The 16,356-nt window shown below is 45.7% G+C and overlaps 1 protein-coding gene across 2 annotated transcripts; it reads right to left on the minus strand.

Annotated features, from left to right (window-relative positions):
* Positions 1-8,066: 8,066 nt before the first annotated feature.
* Positions 8,067-16,285, minus strand: ATP23 (ATP23 metallopeptidase and ATP synthase assembly factor homolog). 2 transcript variants are annotated; one of them, XM_048300282.1, is made up of 6 exons: positions 16,008-16,285; positions 14,728-14,773; positions 14,544-14,625; positions 14,119-14,256; positions 10,996-11,079; positions 8,067-10,043 (listed from the first exon to the last, which is right to left on the minus strand). In XM_048300282.1, exons 1-6 carry the CDS (start codon positions 16,189-16,191, stop codon positions 9,840-9,842), a joined length of 738 nt encoding a protein of 245 aa, XP_048156239.1. In that variant the 5' UTR covers positions 16,192-16,285; the 3' UTR covers positions 8,067-9,839. The 2 variants fall into 2 exon arrangements, with proteins under 2 accessions (XP_048156239.1, XP_048156240.1); XM_048300283.1 differs by having other exon boundaries at positions 14,728-14,826; positions 16,008-16,096.
* Between the last annotated feature and the right edge of the window lie 71 nt (positions 16,286-16,356).

The following is a 16,356-nucleotide window of genomic DNA, read 5'->3' on the forward strand; positions in this document are numbered from 1 at the left end:
GAAGATAACCCAAAAGTCTCACCTTCTGGCCAGTTTGTAATTATTTCCAAGATCCCAGGGCGACTTGGGTTTCCAATTCGGGCGCGCTGCGTGATGAGGGCAATCCATTTGCTCCAAGTAGCGTCGGTGGCGTGATGCGTGGAGGGAACCTTTCCTTTGAACATCCACCCCAGCACCGGTAGTCGGGGTGCCAGGAGGAGTTGTGCCTCTGTGCCGATTACTTCTGAGGCAGCCTGGACTCCTTCATAAGCTGCCAGGATTTCCTTCTCGGTGGGAGTGTAGTTGGCTTCAGATCCTCTGTAGCTTCGGCTCCAGAATCCCAGTGGTCGGCCCCGAGTCTCACCAGGCACCTTCTGCCAGAGGCTCCAGGACAGACCATTGTTCCCGGCTGCAGAGTAGAGCACGTTCTTCACCTCTGGTCCTGTCCTGACTGGGCCAAGGGCTACGGCGTGAGCAATTTCCTGTTTGATCTGGGCGAAGGCTTGCTGCTGTTCAGGGCCCCAGTGGAAATCATTCTTCTTGCGGGTAACCAGGTAGAGAGGGCTCACGATCTGGCTGTACTCGGGAATGTGCATCCTCCAGAAACCTATAGCACCTAGGAAAGCTTGTGTTTCCTTCTTGTTGGTCGGCGGAGACATTGCTGTGATCTTATTGATGACCTCAGTGGGAATCTGACGTCGTCCATCTTGCCACTTTACTCCCAGGAACTGGATCTCTCGGGCAGGTCCCTTGACCTTGCTCTTCTTGATGGCAAAACCAGCTTGCAGGAGAATTTGAATTATTCTCTCTCCTTTCTCAAACACTTCGGTTGCGGTGTTCCCCCACACAATGATGTCATCAATGTACTGCAGATGTTCTGGAGCCTCACTCTTTTCTAGTGCAGTCTGGATCAGTCCATGACAGATGGTGGGACTGTGCTTCCACCCCTGGGGCAGTCGGTTCCAGGTGTACTGCACGCCCCTCCAGGTGAAGGCAAACTGAGGCCTGCACTCTGCTGCCAGAGGAATGGAGAAGAATGCATTGGCAATGTCAATAGTGGCGTACCACTTCGCTGCTTTGGACTCCAGCTCGTACTGGAGCTCCAACATGTCTGGCACGGCAGCGCTCAACGGTGGAGTCACTTCATTCAGGGCACGATAGTCCACAGTCAATCTCCATTCCCCGTCAGACTTGCGCACAGGCCAGATGGGGCTGTTGAAGGGTGAGTGGGTCTTGTTGACCACCCCTTGACTCTCCAGCTCGCGGATCATCTTGTGGATGGGGATCACAGCATCTCGATTTGTCCGATACTGCCGGCGGTGCACTGTCGAGGTGGCAATTGGCACTCGTTGCTCTTCCACTTTCAGGAGCCCAACTGCAGAAGGATTCTCAGATAGTCCAGGCAGGGTGTTCAATTGCCTAATGCCCTCTGCCTCCACAGCAGCAATCCCAAATGCCCACCTGAGTCCTTTTGGGTCTTTGTAGTAGCCATTCCGGAGGAAGTCTATGCCCAGAATACACGGGGCCTCTGGGCCGGTCACAATCGGATGCTTTTGCCACTCCTTCCCAGTCAGGCTCACCTCAGCTTCCAAAAGGGTCAACTGCTGTGATCCCCCGGTCACCCCAGCGATGGATACAGGTTCTGCCCCCACATGTCCCGATGGCATTAAAGTACACTGTGCCCCAGTATCAACCAATGCATCATATTTTTGTGGCTCTGATGTGCCAGGCCATCGGATCCACACCGTCCAGAAAACTCGGTTCTCCCGTGCCTCTTCCTGGCTAGAGGCAGGGCCCCTCTAGCCCTGGTTATCATTCTTTCCCTGGGCGTACATGCTCGAGGTACCTTCAAGGGGATCCGACATATCATCCTCCCTTCTGTAATACCTGGCAGCTCGGTCACGGGAGGCTGAGGCTACCTTCACCTTAGCGGAACCCCCTCGGTTAGTGCCTCCCTCCTTGAGTTCACGCACCCGCGCTGCCAGGGCAGAGGTGGGTTTCCCATCCCACCTTCTCATGTCTTCCCCATGCTCACACAGGAAAAACTACAGCTCAGCTCGTGGGGTGTACCCTCTCTCTCTAGCAGGGGGACGACGGGCTCTGACTTGGGGGCCTGTGACTCGCACTGGTGCCACACTGACCCTCCTCATCTCCTCCCTCATCTCCTCCCTCATCTCCTCCCTCATTTCCTTCCTCATCTCCTTCATCTCCTCTTTGAGGTCCTGGACCACAGCAGAGACATGAGCTTTCAGCGGGCCATTGATCATGCTGTCATAATGCCTGAGCCTGTTGGCAACGGAGCCCACTGTTTCTCGGGTATTGTCAGCATCAATCGTTGCAATGAAGGTGGTGTATTGTGATGGCCCTAGCCTTGCCAGGTTCCACATCATCTGTCCTGTGCACCTGACCTTATCGGGGTCATTATCATGCTGTCCATCCTTCCCAAAGAGTACCTCTAATATTGCCACCTCTCTTAGCTGTTGGATCCCTTGCTCGAGTGTCTTCCACTGCATTCTATGATGATACTCCTGCATTCTTTCTTTGTGAATGAACCTTTCTCTCACACTCATTAAGAGCCGCTCCCAGAGAGAGAGAGACCCTGGCTCCCTCACAAATATCTGGTCCACACCTGGGTCCTGGGTCAACGATCCCAGATACCTTGCCTCACCACTATCCAGTTGCACACTTGTGCCCATAAGGTCCCAAACCCGAAGCAGCCAGGTGGTATAAGGCTCACGCCCCCTTCGCACAATGTCGTTTCGCATAGCACGGAGACTGTCGTGCGACAGGGACTCAGTGATGACTTCTGGCTCTGGCTCTCCTGCTGGTTGTGAGGGCCCTGGTTGCCCATCATCATTAACTGGTCGTACTGATTTGGTCTTATACTTCCTCCTTTGCACAGGGGCGACTGCTGCTGGCTGTGGTTGTCCTTGTGGTTCAGCTGAAGCCTGGACGGTTGTAACATCCGTGGGTTCCACTGCTGCACCATCGGACTCACCCTCTTTGGGGCAGGGAGAGGGTTTTTCACTAGCTGAGGAGGTGTATTCCCTTAGCAATTGGCATATCTCCTGGCGCACCTGGCCCATCTCCTGGCACATCTCCTTGCGCACCTGACCCATCTCCTGGCATATCTCCTGGCGCACCTGACCCATCTCCTGGCATATCCCCTGGCGCACCTGACCCATCTCTTGGCACATCTCCTGCATCCCTTTTGCCAGTACCCCCACCCAGTTTGGGTAGTCCATTTCTGAGGTGGACTGTTGGGCAGTATCAGTCTGTGGGGCGGGATCTCTAGTGTCTGGGGCTGTGGCAGGCTCTGGCTCTGGGGTAGGATCTCTAGTGTCTGGGGCCGTGTCAGGTTCTGGGGCAGGATCAGGCTCTGGGGTAGGAACTCTACTCTCTGGGGCCATGTCAGGTTCTGGGGCAGGATCTCTAGTCTCTGGGGCTGGTGTCCGGGTAGATATCCAAGCCAATCTCAACTTATCCTTGAATGCTAAATAGAGTAGGCCTATCAGCAGCAGATGGTTAGTATTCAGAGGGAATTTAAACCCTTCGAAAATTGATGGGGTGGGCCCAAAGAACTGGTTGAGGGGTTGGGAGAAAACTTCCCCTGGTGTCATTTCCTCACAGAAGGTACCATTGTTAACATAACCCCAAAAACATGTGCTCAGTGTGTGATAGCTGTTTATCCATGTGCCCACATTCCGGAGGAAGTTAAAAACCCATGAATTCCTCACCTTCTCGACCCATAACGCAAGCTGGATAACAGCAATGGTAGCCTTAGTCAGAGGACCCATATTCAAGTAAGGAGCTGCAAAGGGGAAGAATATAGCCACGGCTACATGCCACCCAAACCAGGGTAAACTAGACCACATAGTGCTGCCTAACAAGGTTCCAATATCCAGCACACAAAATAAAGTTATCGAGGAACTGTTATTCCTTTTTCACCTCTATCTCTTAATGCCCTCAGGCCCCACGTTGGGCGCCAAGATCTGTCTCGGTTTTGAAAGACAGGTGTCTGCTAAGGAAGGCAGAGGCCCCCCTTGAAGTGGCAGATATAACCCCTTTTCCCTCCAAGTTATTATATTTTGAAATCAAGGGCCTTTAGGCAAAGATGTGGGAAATAGGAATAACAGTTCTTTACTATATATATATATGTATATAACCAGTCAAACAAAACAACAACAACTCTGGCAGTAACAGCACTCACAAACCCAGTGCCAGCCTTCTCGGCTGTCAGGCTATTTCCCCTCGAGTGCAGTTCCGCTCGCAGCCGGCAGGGGCGCTGGCGGCTCCCGGTGAGCAGGGCAGGTGCGATGGTTCCCCCGCGGCTGCAGGGGGCGCTCCGGGGCGAGCTCGGGAAACCCGCGGCTCTGGTGCCCTGGGATCCCGGGAAGGGATGGAACAAAGGCTTCACAAACCGCTGGGCAGCTGATCCCGGGCTCTCAGGAACAGCAGGCTGGAACGGCAGGGACGAGCACAAATCCCGGGTGGCAGGCGAGATGTATCCAGATGGGAAAAACCACGGAGGCCCAGGCAGGCAGGGCGAGCAGGGCTACAGCGTAGCGAAAGCTCGAAGCAGCAGCGGGGCAGGGCAGCCACAGCTCGGTCTCCAGCAGGGCAGGGAAAGCGGCTTTTGGGGTCCCGGCGTTGCTTCCAGCAGGAAGAAAGAACGGCCAAAAAGAAAGCAGCAGCAGCTCCTTTCTCTGCAGCTTCTCTCTCCGGACGCTCAGAGCGAACTGTCCCCACACCCAGGTGTAGACAAAAGAGTAGCCAGGCCCGCCCCACTCCCCTTTTTGTCTTTCTTAAGTACAGCTATTTGTCCCCTAGCAACATGCATATGGGAGAAAATTCCTTTAACAGGAAAACCTAAGACTAAACTAAAACCCCAACAAAAAGTTATAATCTTGTGAAAATTCAGGCTTGAGGAATAAGGAATTAAACTAATGTAATTTGCATGATTCTGATTATCAATGATGGGTCTTTACAGCTTGACATTTTGGTCTGCCACATGCATCCTGGCATTTGTCTAAGTGTCCCTGTGAACACAGTCACACTCCGAAACAGCACAGATGCCAAAAGTATTTCCACACGTTTTGAAGTGGTCTTCTAAAGGAAGCATATATTCTGCAGAAGCTAACAAAAAAAAAAAAAGAAGTGATTGAAATGTGGTTTACTTTTTAACATCTTTTAATATTAAAGTTATGCAAGTTTGATTAAAACAGGAATTTAAACCAAGAGTGAACTGCTCACTGAAAAACAGCTGTGTGTAATCTGCTGCTGATTTGCCACAGGAACATGCTGTTCCACAGTCCTTCAGCTCCCTCTGCTGCTTGAGTCACAAATTTTTCATATTTGCATGGAGTTTTTACTTGTTTTTTTAACCTCTGTTTTGATGAGAAAAAAGGATGCAGATTAAAATTGCACCTGAAGCAATGAAATGATTGCTCGAATTGATAAACAGTGTGTGCAAACTTCCATGTAATTATTGTCCTTTCTTTTCTCAGTGAATGACAAGCCCATCAGACTGTCCTGATTGCTTTCTGGTGACTTGCTGTGCATATATTCTCCCATTATAATTTGACTTGGTATAACAGAAAAGTATCTGTTGCTTAAACTGACTTTTTCTGGATATGCAATTTTATTTCATAGACATTATTACATAGAATCAAAGAATCATTTAGGTTGGAAAGATCATTGTGTCCAACCGTTAAGCTAACAATGCCAAGTCCACCACTAAACCCACACCTACATGTCTTCTAAATAACGTCAGGGATGGCGACTCAACCATTGCCCTGGGAAGGCTATTCCAATGCTTGACAACCCTTTCCATGAAGAAATATCTCCTAACATCCAGTCTAAACCTTTACTGCCACAACTGGAGGTTGTTTCCTCTTGTCCTGTCACTTGTTGTTTGGGAAAAGAGACCAACCCCCACCTGGCTACAACCTGCTTTCAGGTAGTTGTAGAGAGAGATAAGGTCTCCCCCAAGCCCCCTTTTCTTCAAGATAAAGAACCCAAATTTCTTCAACCGCTCCTTATATGACTTGTGCTCTAGATGCTTCACCAGCTCTGTTTCCCTTTTCTGAACATGCTCCAGCACTTGAAGTGAGTGGCTCAAAACTGAACACAGGATTCAAGGTGTGGCCTCACCAGTGCTGAGTACAGGGGGACAATCACTGCCCTGGTCCTGCTGACCTCACTATTTCTGATACAGGCCAGAATGTGACTGGCCTTCTTGGCCACCTGGGCACACATTGGCTCATGTTCAGCTGCTGTCAACCAACACCCGCCCAGGAGCAGCTTTCCAGACACTCTCCCCCCAGCCTGTAGTGCTGCACAGGGATGTTGTGACCCAAGAGCAGGACCCAAGGCTCTTTGCCTTGGTGAACCGCATACCATTGACCACAACCCATCAATCCAGCCTGTCCAGATCCCTCTGCAGAGCCTTTCTGCTGTCCAGCAGATTAACAATCCCACCCAGCTTGGTGTCACCTGCAAACTTGCTGAGGGTGCACTTGATCCCCTCATCCAGATCATCGATAAAGATATTACACAGGACTGGCCCCAATACTGAACCTTGGGGAACATCACTAATGACCCACAGCCAGCTGGACGTAGCACAATTCACAACCCGCTGGGTCCAGCCACTCAGCCAGTTTTTAACCCAATGAACAGTGCACCTATCCAAGCCAAGAGCAGCCAGTTTCTCCAGGAGAATGTTGTGAGAGACAGTGTCAAAAGTTTTATTAAAGTCCATGTAGACTGCATCCACTAGATCAACTTGTCACAGGTGGAGATCAGATTGGTCAAGAAGGACCTGCCTTATAAACCATGCTGGCTGGGCCTGATCCCCTGGTTGTCCTCTATGTGCCACGTGATAGCACTCAAGATGACCTGCTCCATGACCTTCCCCACCCCCAAAGGCCAGGCTGACAGGCCTCAAGTTCCCTGGATCCTTTCAAACCTACTGTAACTGGGCATCACATTTGCTAACCTCCAGCCAACTGTGACCTTCATTTGACCATGACTGCTGATAAATGATGGAAGGTAGTTCAGTGAGCACTTCTGCCTGCTCCCTCAGTACCCATGGTTGGATCCCATACAGCCCCAGAGATCTGTGTCTGTCTAAGAGGTGTAGCAGGTCACTGACCATTTCCTCTTGGATTATGAGGGCTTCATTCTGCTCCCTGCCCCTGTCTCCCAGCTCAGGGTACTCAGAGAACACCTGCTCTTACTCCTGAAGCCTGAGGCAAAGAAGGCATTGAGTACCTCAGCCTTCTCCTCAGTCTGTGTTTCTGTGTTTCCCCTCCCATCCAACAAAGGATGGACATTCTCCTTAGCCCTCCTTTTGTCACAAAGTTATTTATTGAAACACTTTTATTGTCTTTTACGCAGTAGCCAGACTAAGTTCTAATTGGGCTTTGGCCCTTCTCATTTTTTCACTGCAAAACCTCATGACATCCTTGTCATCTTCCTGAGCTGCCTGGCCCTTCTTCCAACTTTTCTCTTTTCCCCAAGTTCCAGCCAAAGCTCTCTGTTCAGCCAGGCTGGCCTGCTCCAGCAGCTTGAGGATTTCCTTCTTGAAGAACATCCAGCCTTCGCGGACTCCTTTGCCCTTCAGGACTGCCCAAGGTACCCTGCCAACCAAGCTCCTAAACAGGACAAAGTCTGCCCTCTGAAAGTCCAAGGTACCAGTTCTGCTGAGTCCCTTCCTTACTTCTCCAAGAATTGCAAAATAAACATTTGGTGATTACTGTGCCCAACCTGGTCTCCAACTATTTCATACTGATATACATACAGATGTTAATAATTACATCTTTATATAGCTCAATGTCCTCTTTATTACCAATATTTCTTGCAGATATCTCTGGAATACTTTCTTTCCAAGATTTTCATCTTGTTCACCTATCAAAAATGCTAAAGAAAAAAAAGAAGGAGCTTGTATGCTTGCATTTTCTAGTTTTTATTGCTATATTTTTCATTTCTAAGTAGCCTTGATAAAGGTTTATCCCAGATTGAAGAAGAATGTATATATTCAAACTATGTATTGGTCAAAATACAATATAAATGCAAACACACATTCATTAAAGCAGAACTTTGTTTAATGAGGTATAATGGATTATCTGCCAGAATATGTTTCAGAAGTATAAAAAACCCAGCATCATACATCATACTGACTAAAACGGTGACTTGAAGAGCAGTAAAGGTTAAGGGAATATTAACACACACTATTATCCTGTTTTCAAGGTGTCTCTGATCCTCAGGGGATTTTGGAAACTGCAGGTCTACACAGACTACATGGAATATGGGAAGCTTAGAATTCAATATGTAATTTTCTCCGTAGGTATCTAGGTTATTACACCCATTTTTTTCTGTTGAGATATTCAGCCATGAGATTTTTTCAGTCACTGATGAATTACCCAGGAAAATAAGACTATGAAATCTCCATTCAAAATTCTGTAAAACTACTGAAAGTACAGTTTTGAGGAATCTTAGTCAAGACCCAACTTCCTCCAGTACAACTGGGATGACTTTCTGAGGGATCTACATTAATGCTTAGCCCCAGAAGTAATAGTGTCTTGTAGGTATGAATTATGCTACACCTGCAAATAAATGCAACCCATGCATAGTCCAACACAAACAGAACTCAGGCACTTCAAGCTTGATCAGCTCTCTCAGGCACTTCTTGTATGTGCTGCTTTGTCCTTTTTGAGGAATGTGTTTAGGTTTGAATCTTCAAAAGGTGTTTGCTGCTGATCAGGAAAAGGCAACACACTGTTGTCATCTTCAGGCATCTTGTTCCTGAGTGACACCTTAGGAGCAGGACCACTGGGCTAGAGACTTATCACATGACTGAATACTTCCCAGGAGCAAATTACAGAATGATGGTCAGATCCAAAGCATTGTAGGCATGTGAAATAAACAGGTGGATTGCAGGAGCCCAAAGCTGCACAGTCAAACAAGGGCCCTATTAAAGGCCGCCAAATTCTGGAGGTACTTGGGAGTACCTCCCCCTTTCAGCTGTGGCATGTCAGGCACTCAAATTTGTACATATGCTGACATTTCCAACCTGAGCAGTTCAGTGCCTCACTCCTGCTCAAGTCTCACCACAGCCAAATCTCAGTATTGTATTGCCTGAAGAAGTTACATACACTGACAGTCCTGTTGTCACAAAATATATTGGGACACAGAGAAGGAGAAGGCAACACTGATCATCATACCCAGTCCTCCACTACCAGAGACAATCAGAACATGAGCAGCAATTCAGGGCATTAAAGGAGTCAAGTCACAAAAGCTTTCCCACCACTAACAAATGTTAGACCACCCAATAATTTCAGGAGGAGCTCAAAAACAAATGTGGCAATTACTAAATTTTGGGTTTAGCCATAGTTATTAAATCTAGACCATGGACCTGTAGTTCAGGTGCCCATCTTTTAAAATACAGTGATGAAGATCATCAAGTTCATGGCTGTGTATCAAAGATAGTGAAAATGTAAAGATTTTATGAAAAGATTTATTCACTGACAACAAAACTTTCAGAAACCAAGTCCTAGTCAGTCAGACCAATCAAAATTAAATGCACATTGAAAGATGCAGATCATTATTTGACAAGTTATTTGGCATACTAAATTATCTTTCCAGAATAACAGGTGAGGAAACACAGTTTTTAGTCTGGTTCATTTACCCCATTTACTCCCACGGAAGTTGGCTCATGAAATAAGTCTAAAAAATTAACTGATACATTTGACAGATTTGCCCTTTCCACCAGCACTGTGGGCATAGACTATGATTCCAGATGTTACAGAACAGTTGGGTATTAATGGAATTTCTCATGTGGTTCCCCCTCCCCTCCCCCCTTACAAATTAGCATTATAGCGATCTCTGTTCTGAAAGTCTCTGTAAGCACGTTTTGCATCTGCTTTGCTGTGTGGGATTCTTCCAAAAGGTTCCAGATCATTGAAGCAGGCATCAAAAACTTCATCCACAGCTTTTTCTGCTGTTTCTTTGCTAACTTTTCGAACAGCCAGAATGGAACGAATTGCTCTGTCTCGTACACAAGTCTAAAGTGAAAAATAAATAAAGAAAAATCTGTCATTATTAGCATAATTTTTTCCAGATTTTGTCAAGTATTAACTCCTATTACAAAGGCAATAATTTTGTATGAAAGAAGAGTCAAACAGTGCCTGTAATAAGTATTAAAGTCAATTTTAGTTTCATCCTGTGTAAACTATGTGCTTTAGTTTTTCCATACACACATAAACCATGAGATAATTGTAAGACATTCCTTAGAACAGGAATTAAAATACAACTTGGCATTTGTTGTAGGTATTAAGTATTTGTAAAACTTCACCTGGGCACAAGAAAAAATATGTCAGAAAGAAACAGACACAAAGACCAGTTAGGATCTTTACAAACTGAAATGCTGTAAAACAAAGGAATGACTTCTCTACTGGCCTTCAATTTGATACTTCTCTTTATGGTAACTTTTTCTTACACAGTTTGTTTACCAAAAGACAAAAAAATATGTAAACATCATCTACAAGCTAACTGCCACTCTAACATCAGCAGCTACTTGGGTCTCCATCTGTAGACTTCATTACTATTTACAAAAATTAATTCCTACAAGACAACGCAGTTATTTAGAAATCTTCTTATTTTGCTTCCTTCAGTTTTCAAAGACTTTTTAAAGATTGTCACCCACTTATAGTGGACAAGGTATTTCCACTACATTTCCTGCAAGCCCTGGTTTTTGTTTGGTTTTATTAGCCATCCACTGTCAGTGGTAATGCTTTAAAACATGACTAAGTATTCAAGAATTTCACTCCAATAAAAATAACAAGGTGGGAACAAAACCCTAAATCAGTCATTAAAGGTTAGTTAAGAGGAAACAGCAAGTCCATGGCATCTATTTCTTTTATAAAGTTTTCAGCTATGAAAGTGCAGGAGCCTGAGACCAAGTAGGTAAAGATGGCTCATAACGAATTATTCTATTTTAGCATCCAGAACCTTTACCTGATGGTGCCCTTTCAATCCAAATTTAAACCTGGCTATTTCATTCATCAATGTACAGTCTCCACTGAGATTAGCAGCTCGAATCTATTCAGAAAAATAAAAAGGCACAAGATCAGTGAAACACATGAAAATACAAAGTCAAAAAAGTTGTAGCAAATGCTTTTCTTCAGTATATTTCTGGTGATTGCTAATGGAGAATATTCCCAAGGCCACTTTAACTTCTTAAGTACCTGTTACTACCATACTCTTTACCTCCATCTCAGCCTCAGTGAACTGCAAAGTATTACCACAACCTTCAAGTTTCTCCAGGAACTACATCTCACATATACCTAAAGCTTAAATAAATGAGCAGTAGAGGTTACATGTATGTGTGTATGTATATATATGAACTGCTAGAAGAAAATGGAAAGTAGCATTCTCCACAATCTACATCAGAATCTGTTAGAAGGGCCAGGAAGAAAGGCAGATACCTTTCAAAGACTATAGCTGCAATACTCAGAAGAGCAGTAACGCGTCTGTTTCACAAAAAGCCACATTTAAATGTTTTAGCTTGTTAACTGTCTTGTCCTGTACACTAGGATTTCTTTTGTCTGCTAAATGTTCTATACCCTACATGGTCTGTTAGGAAATGTAATTAAAACCTGATTTCCTATAATTATGTACCAGAGTGAAAATAAATGCATGGAAAATACGAAAAGGTAAGAATTAAAAAGCTGTCAACAAAAAAAGTAAATACCATATAATTAAGTAATCAAAAGACATGAAGTGAACAAATAATCCCAACAAGAGCAAGAACAGGCACTTAGTTTATATAAAACTTATATAAAAGGAGTTTTATGTAATACTTATGTTTGAGGCTTACATGCTTTATTCTGCACTGTGTAAATGCTTAGACAAAAAAAGTAGATGATAGTTAATAATTCAGAATTATTGTATAGAGTTTACATGGCAAAATGTTAGCAGTGAGGGGCCTGCCAGGGTGGCTTTTGTGAGACTGGAGAAGCAGCTGTCCCTATGTCAGACAGAGCCAGTTTTAACTGGTTTTAAAGCAGACCCACCACTAGTCAAAGCTGAGCCCATTAGTGGTGCTGGTTGTATCTCTGCGATGACATGTCTAAGAAAGGATAAAAAACACTACAGAGCAGCTGTGAGACGGAGGAGTGATGCCCCACAGACACCAAGACAGTGAGAAAGGAGGGGGAGGAGGTGCTGCAGGCATCAGAGGAGAGTCCCTGGCCACCTGTGGGGAAGAGCATGGAGACAGAAGTTGTCTCCCTGCAGTCTGTGAAACAACACAGTAGAGCAGATATCCCCACTGCAGACCAAGGAAGACGTCATGACACGAGAGACAAACATGCCCTGAAAAAGCAGCAGCCCACAGACAGCCCATGCAGGAGTAGATTTACTGTCAGGAACTGTGGGCCTTGGGGGACCAGTGCTGGAGCAGTCCATTCCTGAAAGACTCTATGCTGTGGAAAGAACTCAAGTTGGAGCAGGTCCTGAAGAATAGCAGCCCAAGGGAAAGACTCACATCGGAACAGCTCACGAAGGACTGTATCCTGTGGGAAGGGCCTCAAACTGGACCAGGGAAAGAGTGCAAAGATGAAGGAGCAGCAGAGACAAAAGCGTTATGAACTGACCACAGCTCACATTCCCTGGCTCCCTGTGCCACTTGGCAGGTAAAGAGATAGAAGAATCAGAAATGAAGGAGGGAAGCTGAGCCTGGGAAGAAGGTGAGGTGGTGGAAAGGTATTTTTAGTTTTATTTTTCCTACTACTACCACTATCCTACTCTGTCATTAACTGGTAATAAATTAAATTAATCTTATACAAATCAAGTGTAGCTTTGCCATGACAGCAACTGGTGAATGACCTCCATGTCCTTATCTCGACCCAGGAGCTCCTTAATCTTACTTTTGACTCCTCTCCTACTGAGCAAGGGAAGTCAGAGAATGGCTTGGTGGGTTCCTGGCAGCCATACAGAATGGCTTTACTCATACCACATAAGGTTACTTCATGAACTTTTGTCTATAAGAAGGTAGTAAGTGACTGTGGCTCTTTCCCACAGAAAATAAGAATTCAATTTATGAACTAAAATGAATTTTTATGAAATCTGCTTTGGTCAATACTAAACTCATAATTACGCTTATCTCCCATACTGTTTATAGGTGAACCTTGTGCACATCTAAATTCTGGAATCAAATACATTCTCATTAAAAACAAACAAATCAAACAACTCATGACCAAAAACAAACAAGAAAACCACCAAACAAAGACAACATAATATTTTTATATATTTTTTAAAAAGTTAAAAAAACCACCTACTTCACACAGTCACAGTGCACAGTAATCAAAAGGATAAGCTTTTCTGTGACCAAATTATATGGATTACATCAGAAATAAAATAAAAGCATGCGGATTCCTCTTGTGTACTTGACACCTGTGTCACATACACAAGAGGAATCCTTCTCAGCCTGTGCTCCATTTAATTTCACCTCCTAAAGCATTAATTAAGGCCTTTAATACCGCAAATGTCCTTTGAAACCACAGAATCATAGAATGGTTTGGGTTATACAGGGCCTTAAAGATCATCTAGCTCTAATCACCCTGCCACAGGCAGGGACACCTTCCACTAGACCAGGTTACTCAGAACCCCATCCAATGGACATGGATTCATAACCAGTGTACAAGCAGCAATATCACAATTACTCAAAAAATGAATGTTAGAGGAAACGACAAGTTTATTGTTAATCAAAAAAATCTAAGCAAAAACAAGGTTACTGTACTACTGTCGTAACTACCCAACATACCAAGACTTGCATGGGATAAAAATAATTCTATAAGCATTTGATTGATGTGTGAATGTGTTTTCACTTCTAACTACTGTCTCATTTGTCAATAACCGCTTCTTACACTCACAATGATCACATTCTACTTAGTATGACATTAACTTACTAATATTTGTGAAAACTAAGTATTTGTTTTCTAAACAAAATTATTTAGGTTGACCTGACAGAAAGGACAAAATGTATTAACAGAATTAAAACAGACCATATAACACAAAGCAATCCTAAAAACCAGCAGTAATTAATAAAATGACAACATCAGAACCATTTTAACTTACCTCTGAACATGCTAAGTGTTTGACATTTTTAAACCAGTCAACATGTGCACGGCAATGATCAAATGCATGAATTAATTCATGTGTGACCACCCGGTTCATATGGGATTGTTGGCGAATGTTGTTCTGACAGAGAACAATCTGCAGATGAAGAGATATAGATAGCCTTTTCAGCCAGTTTCAACACCCCCTTTACTTCTCAGACACACAGCACACACCACCGACAGCATTTAGGATCTTTAGATTGGTGTTTTTCAACATTAATAGCTTTATGATTCTGAAGCGTACTAGATCCAATAGCAGGGAACATCTTTCATTTATCTCGTTTTCATGATTAACTCAGGTATCAGCATTGGTAGATTTAATCCTAGCAACAAAACACTAAAATAACTGAAGCCCTTTGAAAGGGGACTATGTCCAGCACCTACCTGAGATGTGGCAGCATCAAAACCTCCACTGACACAGCCATCACAGTTTTCACAAGAAAAGTGTCGGTCATTGAAGACAGTGCTGAAAGGCCCAAACAAAGTTACAGAAAAGAACTGAAGAACTTCAGTCACTACTTATCACAGTGATGTTACTACACAAAACAAGACAAATTAGTTTACATACCAACCAGATTGCTTCAGAGCCTCAAGGAGAAGTCGAGCATATGGATCTAGAAAAACATTGCTGCAATCAATTTCTCTAGACAAAAGTTTTGAAAATCATCTATAAACAAAATATAAAGACAGTCAAGGAAAAAAACCAAACAAGAAAAGCACTATACATGCAAATTCATACTTTGCAGTATTTAATCCTAATGCAATGCAACTGGCATCTGTTACAGCTCAGACTATGTGAAATAGAATCACAGAATGGTTTGAGTTGGAAGGGACCTTAGAGATAATCTAGTCCCAATCACCCTGCCTTGCACAAGACCAGGTTCCTCAGAGTCCCATCTAACCTGGCCTTGGAACACTTCCAGGGATAGGGGAACCACAACTTCTCTGGGCAACTGTCCCAGTGCCTCACCACCTTCACAGTAAACAATTTCTTCTGTTGATCTAACCTAAATTTTCTCTGTTTCAGTTTGAACCCATTTTACTCCTTGTCCTGTCACTACGATTCCTGATGAGGAGTTCCTCTACGGCTTCCCTGTAGGGCCTCTTCAGATGCTGGCAGGTTGCTATGAGGTTTCCATGCAGCCTTCTCTTCTCCAGGCTGAACAGCCCCAACTTTCTCAGCCTGTCTTCACAGGGGAGGTGCTCCAGCCCCCTTACCAACTTGGTGGCCCTGCTCTGGACTCACTCCAACAGCTCCATGTTCTTCTTATGTTGGGGGCACTAAAGCTGGATGCAGCACTACAGGTGGGGTCCCGTCAGAGCACAACAGAGGGGGAGAATCACCTCGTTCGACCTGCTGACCACAGTCCTTTTGATGTAGCCCCGGATAAAGAGTCAAAGCTGCTCAGGAATCAAGTCAATCCTGACATTGTTTTATTACTAATAGACATAAATAGAGCAGCCTATAGTGCCCACTGCCGTTAACACAGTCCATATCAAACAGTGAAAAGGGCACGAATGCACAGAAATTGACAAATCATCCTAATTTTTCACGAAAAAAAAGAAGAAGAACCTTTTTATTAAAAAAACACAACAAACCCTCTCAACCACTTTCGAAATGGTATTTTGTCTCAAGCAAAATCAGCGTGTTCCTAAAGCAGCAGCCGCACGCCCCGCCAGCTCGGGCGCAGCCCGGCCGCCGCGGGGGTGTTGCGGCAGGAGGGCAGGGCCCTCCCGGGACCCGCGGCACAAGGTCACCGCCGCCAGCGGCCGTGGCCGGCCCGGGCTCCGCCTCAGCACCACCGCTGCGCCGGGGCCGGGCCCGCGGGGGGACGGGGAAGCGCCTACTCGTTTCCAGGGTCAGCCTCAGCATCAGCTGGCACTTGTTGTGGAAGGTGAAGAGGCTGCGGACCAGGAAGCTCTGCGGCTTCTTATTCCGGTCCGGGAAAAGCCGGTAGCCGAAATCATCCTCCTTGTCGTCCGCTCCTTTCTTCTCCGCCGACGGCGCCGAGTGAGCTTTCCCTTCCTCCATGCCCGGCCCTGCCGTCCCGCGCCTGCCGGGGGCACACCGGGCCCGGGGCCCGGACCGCGCCAATCGCCAGCTCCGCTCCCGGCACGTGGGCGGGGCCGCGCGCGCAGGCGCTGTCGCCTCCTGCCGCCTGCGCCGCCGCGGGGCCGCCGGGGCGCGGGGCTGTCC

Source organism: Corvus hawaiiensis, chromosome 4 (genome assembly GCF_020740725.1).
Source record: "Corvus hawaiiensis isolate bCorHaw1 chromosome 4, bCorHaw1.pri.cur, whole genome shotgun sequence".
Taxonomy (NCBI): domain Eukaryota; kingdom Metazoa; phylum Chordata; class Aves; order Passeriformes; family Corvidae; genus Corvus; species Corvus hawaiiensis.

Bases quoted from the DNA above. Each gene is read 5' to 3' on its own strand.
- ATP23 (XM_048300282.1), bottom strand. From the start codon at position 16,191: ATGGAGGAAGGGAAAGCTCACTCGGCGCCGTCGGCGGAGAAGAAAGGA. The intron at 14,626-14,727 runs GTATGTAAACTA...TGGGCCTTTCAG, and splicing joins GCTCTGAAGCAATCTGGTTG to CACTGTCTTCAATGACCGAC. The intron at 14,257-14,543 runs GTAGGTGCTGGA...CTTCATCTGCAG, and splicing joins TTGATGCTGCCACATCTCAG to ATTGTTCTCTGTCAGAACAA.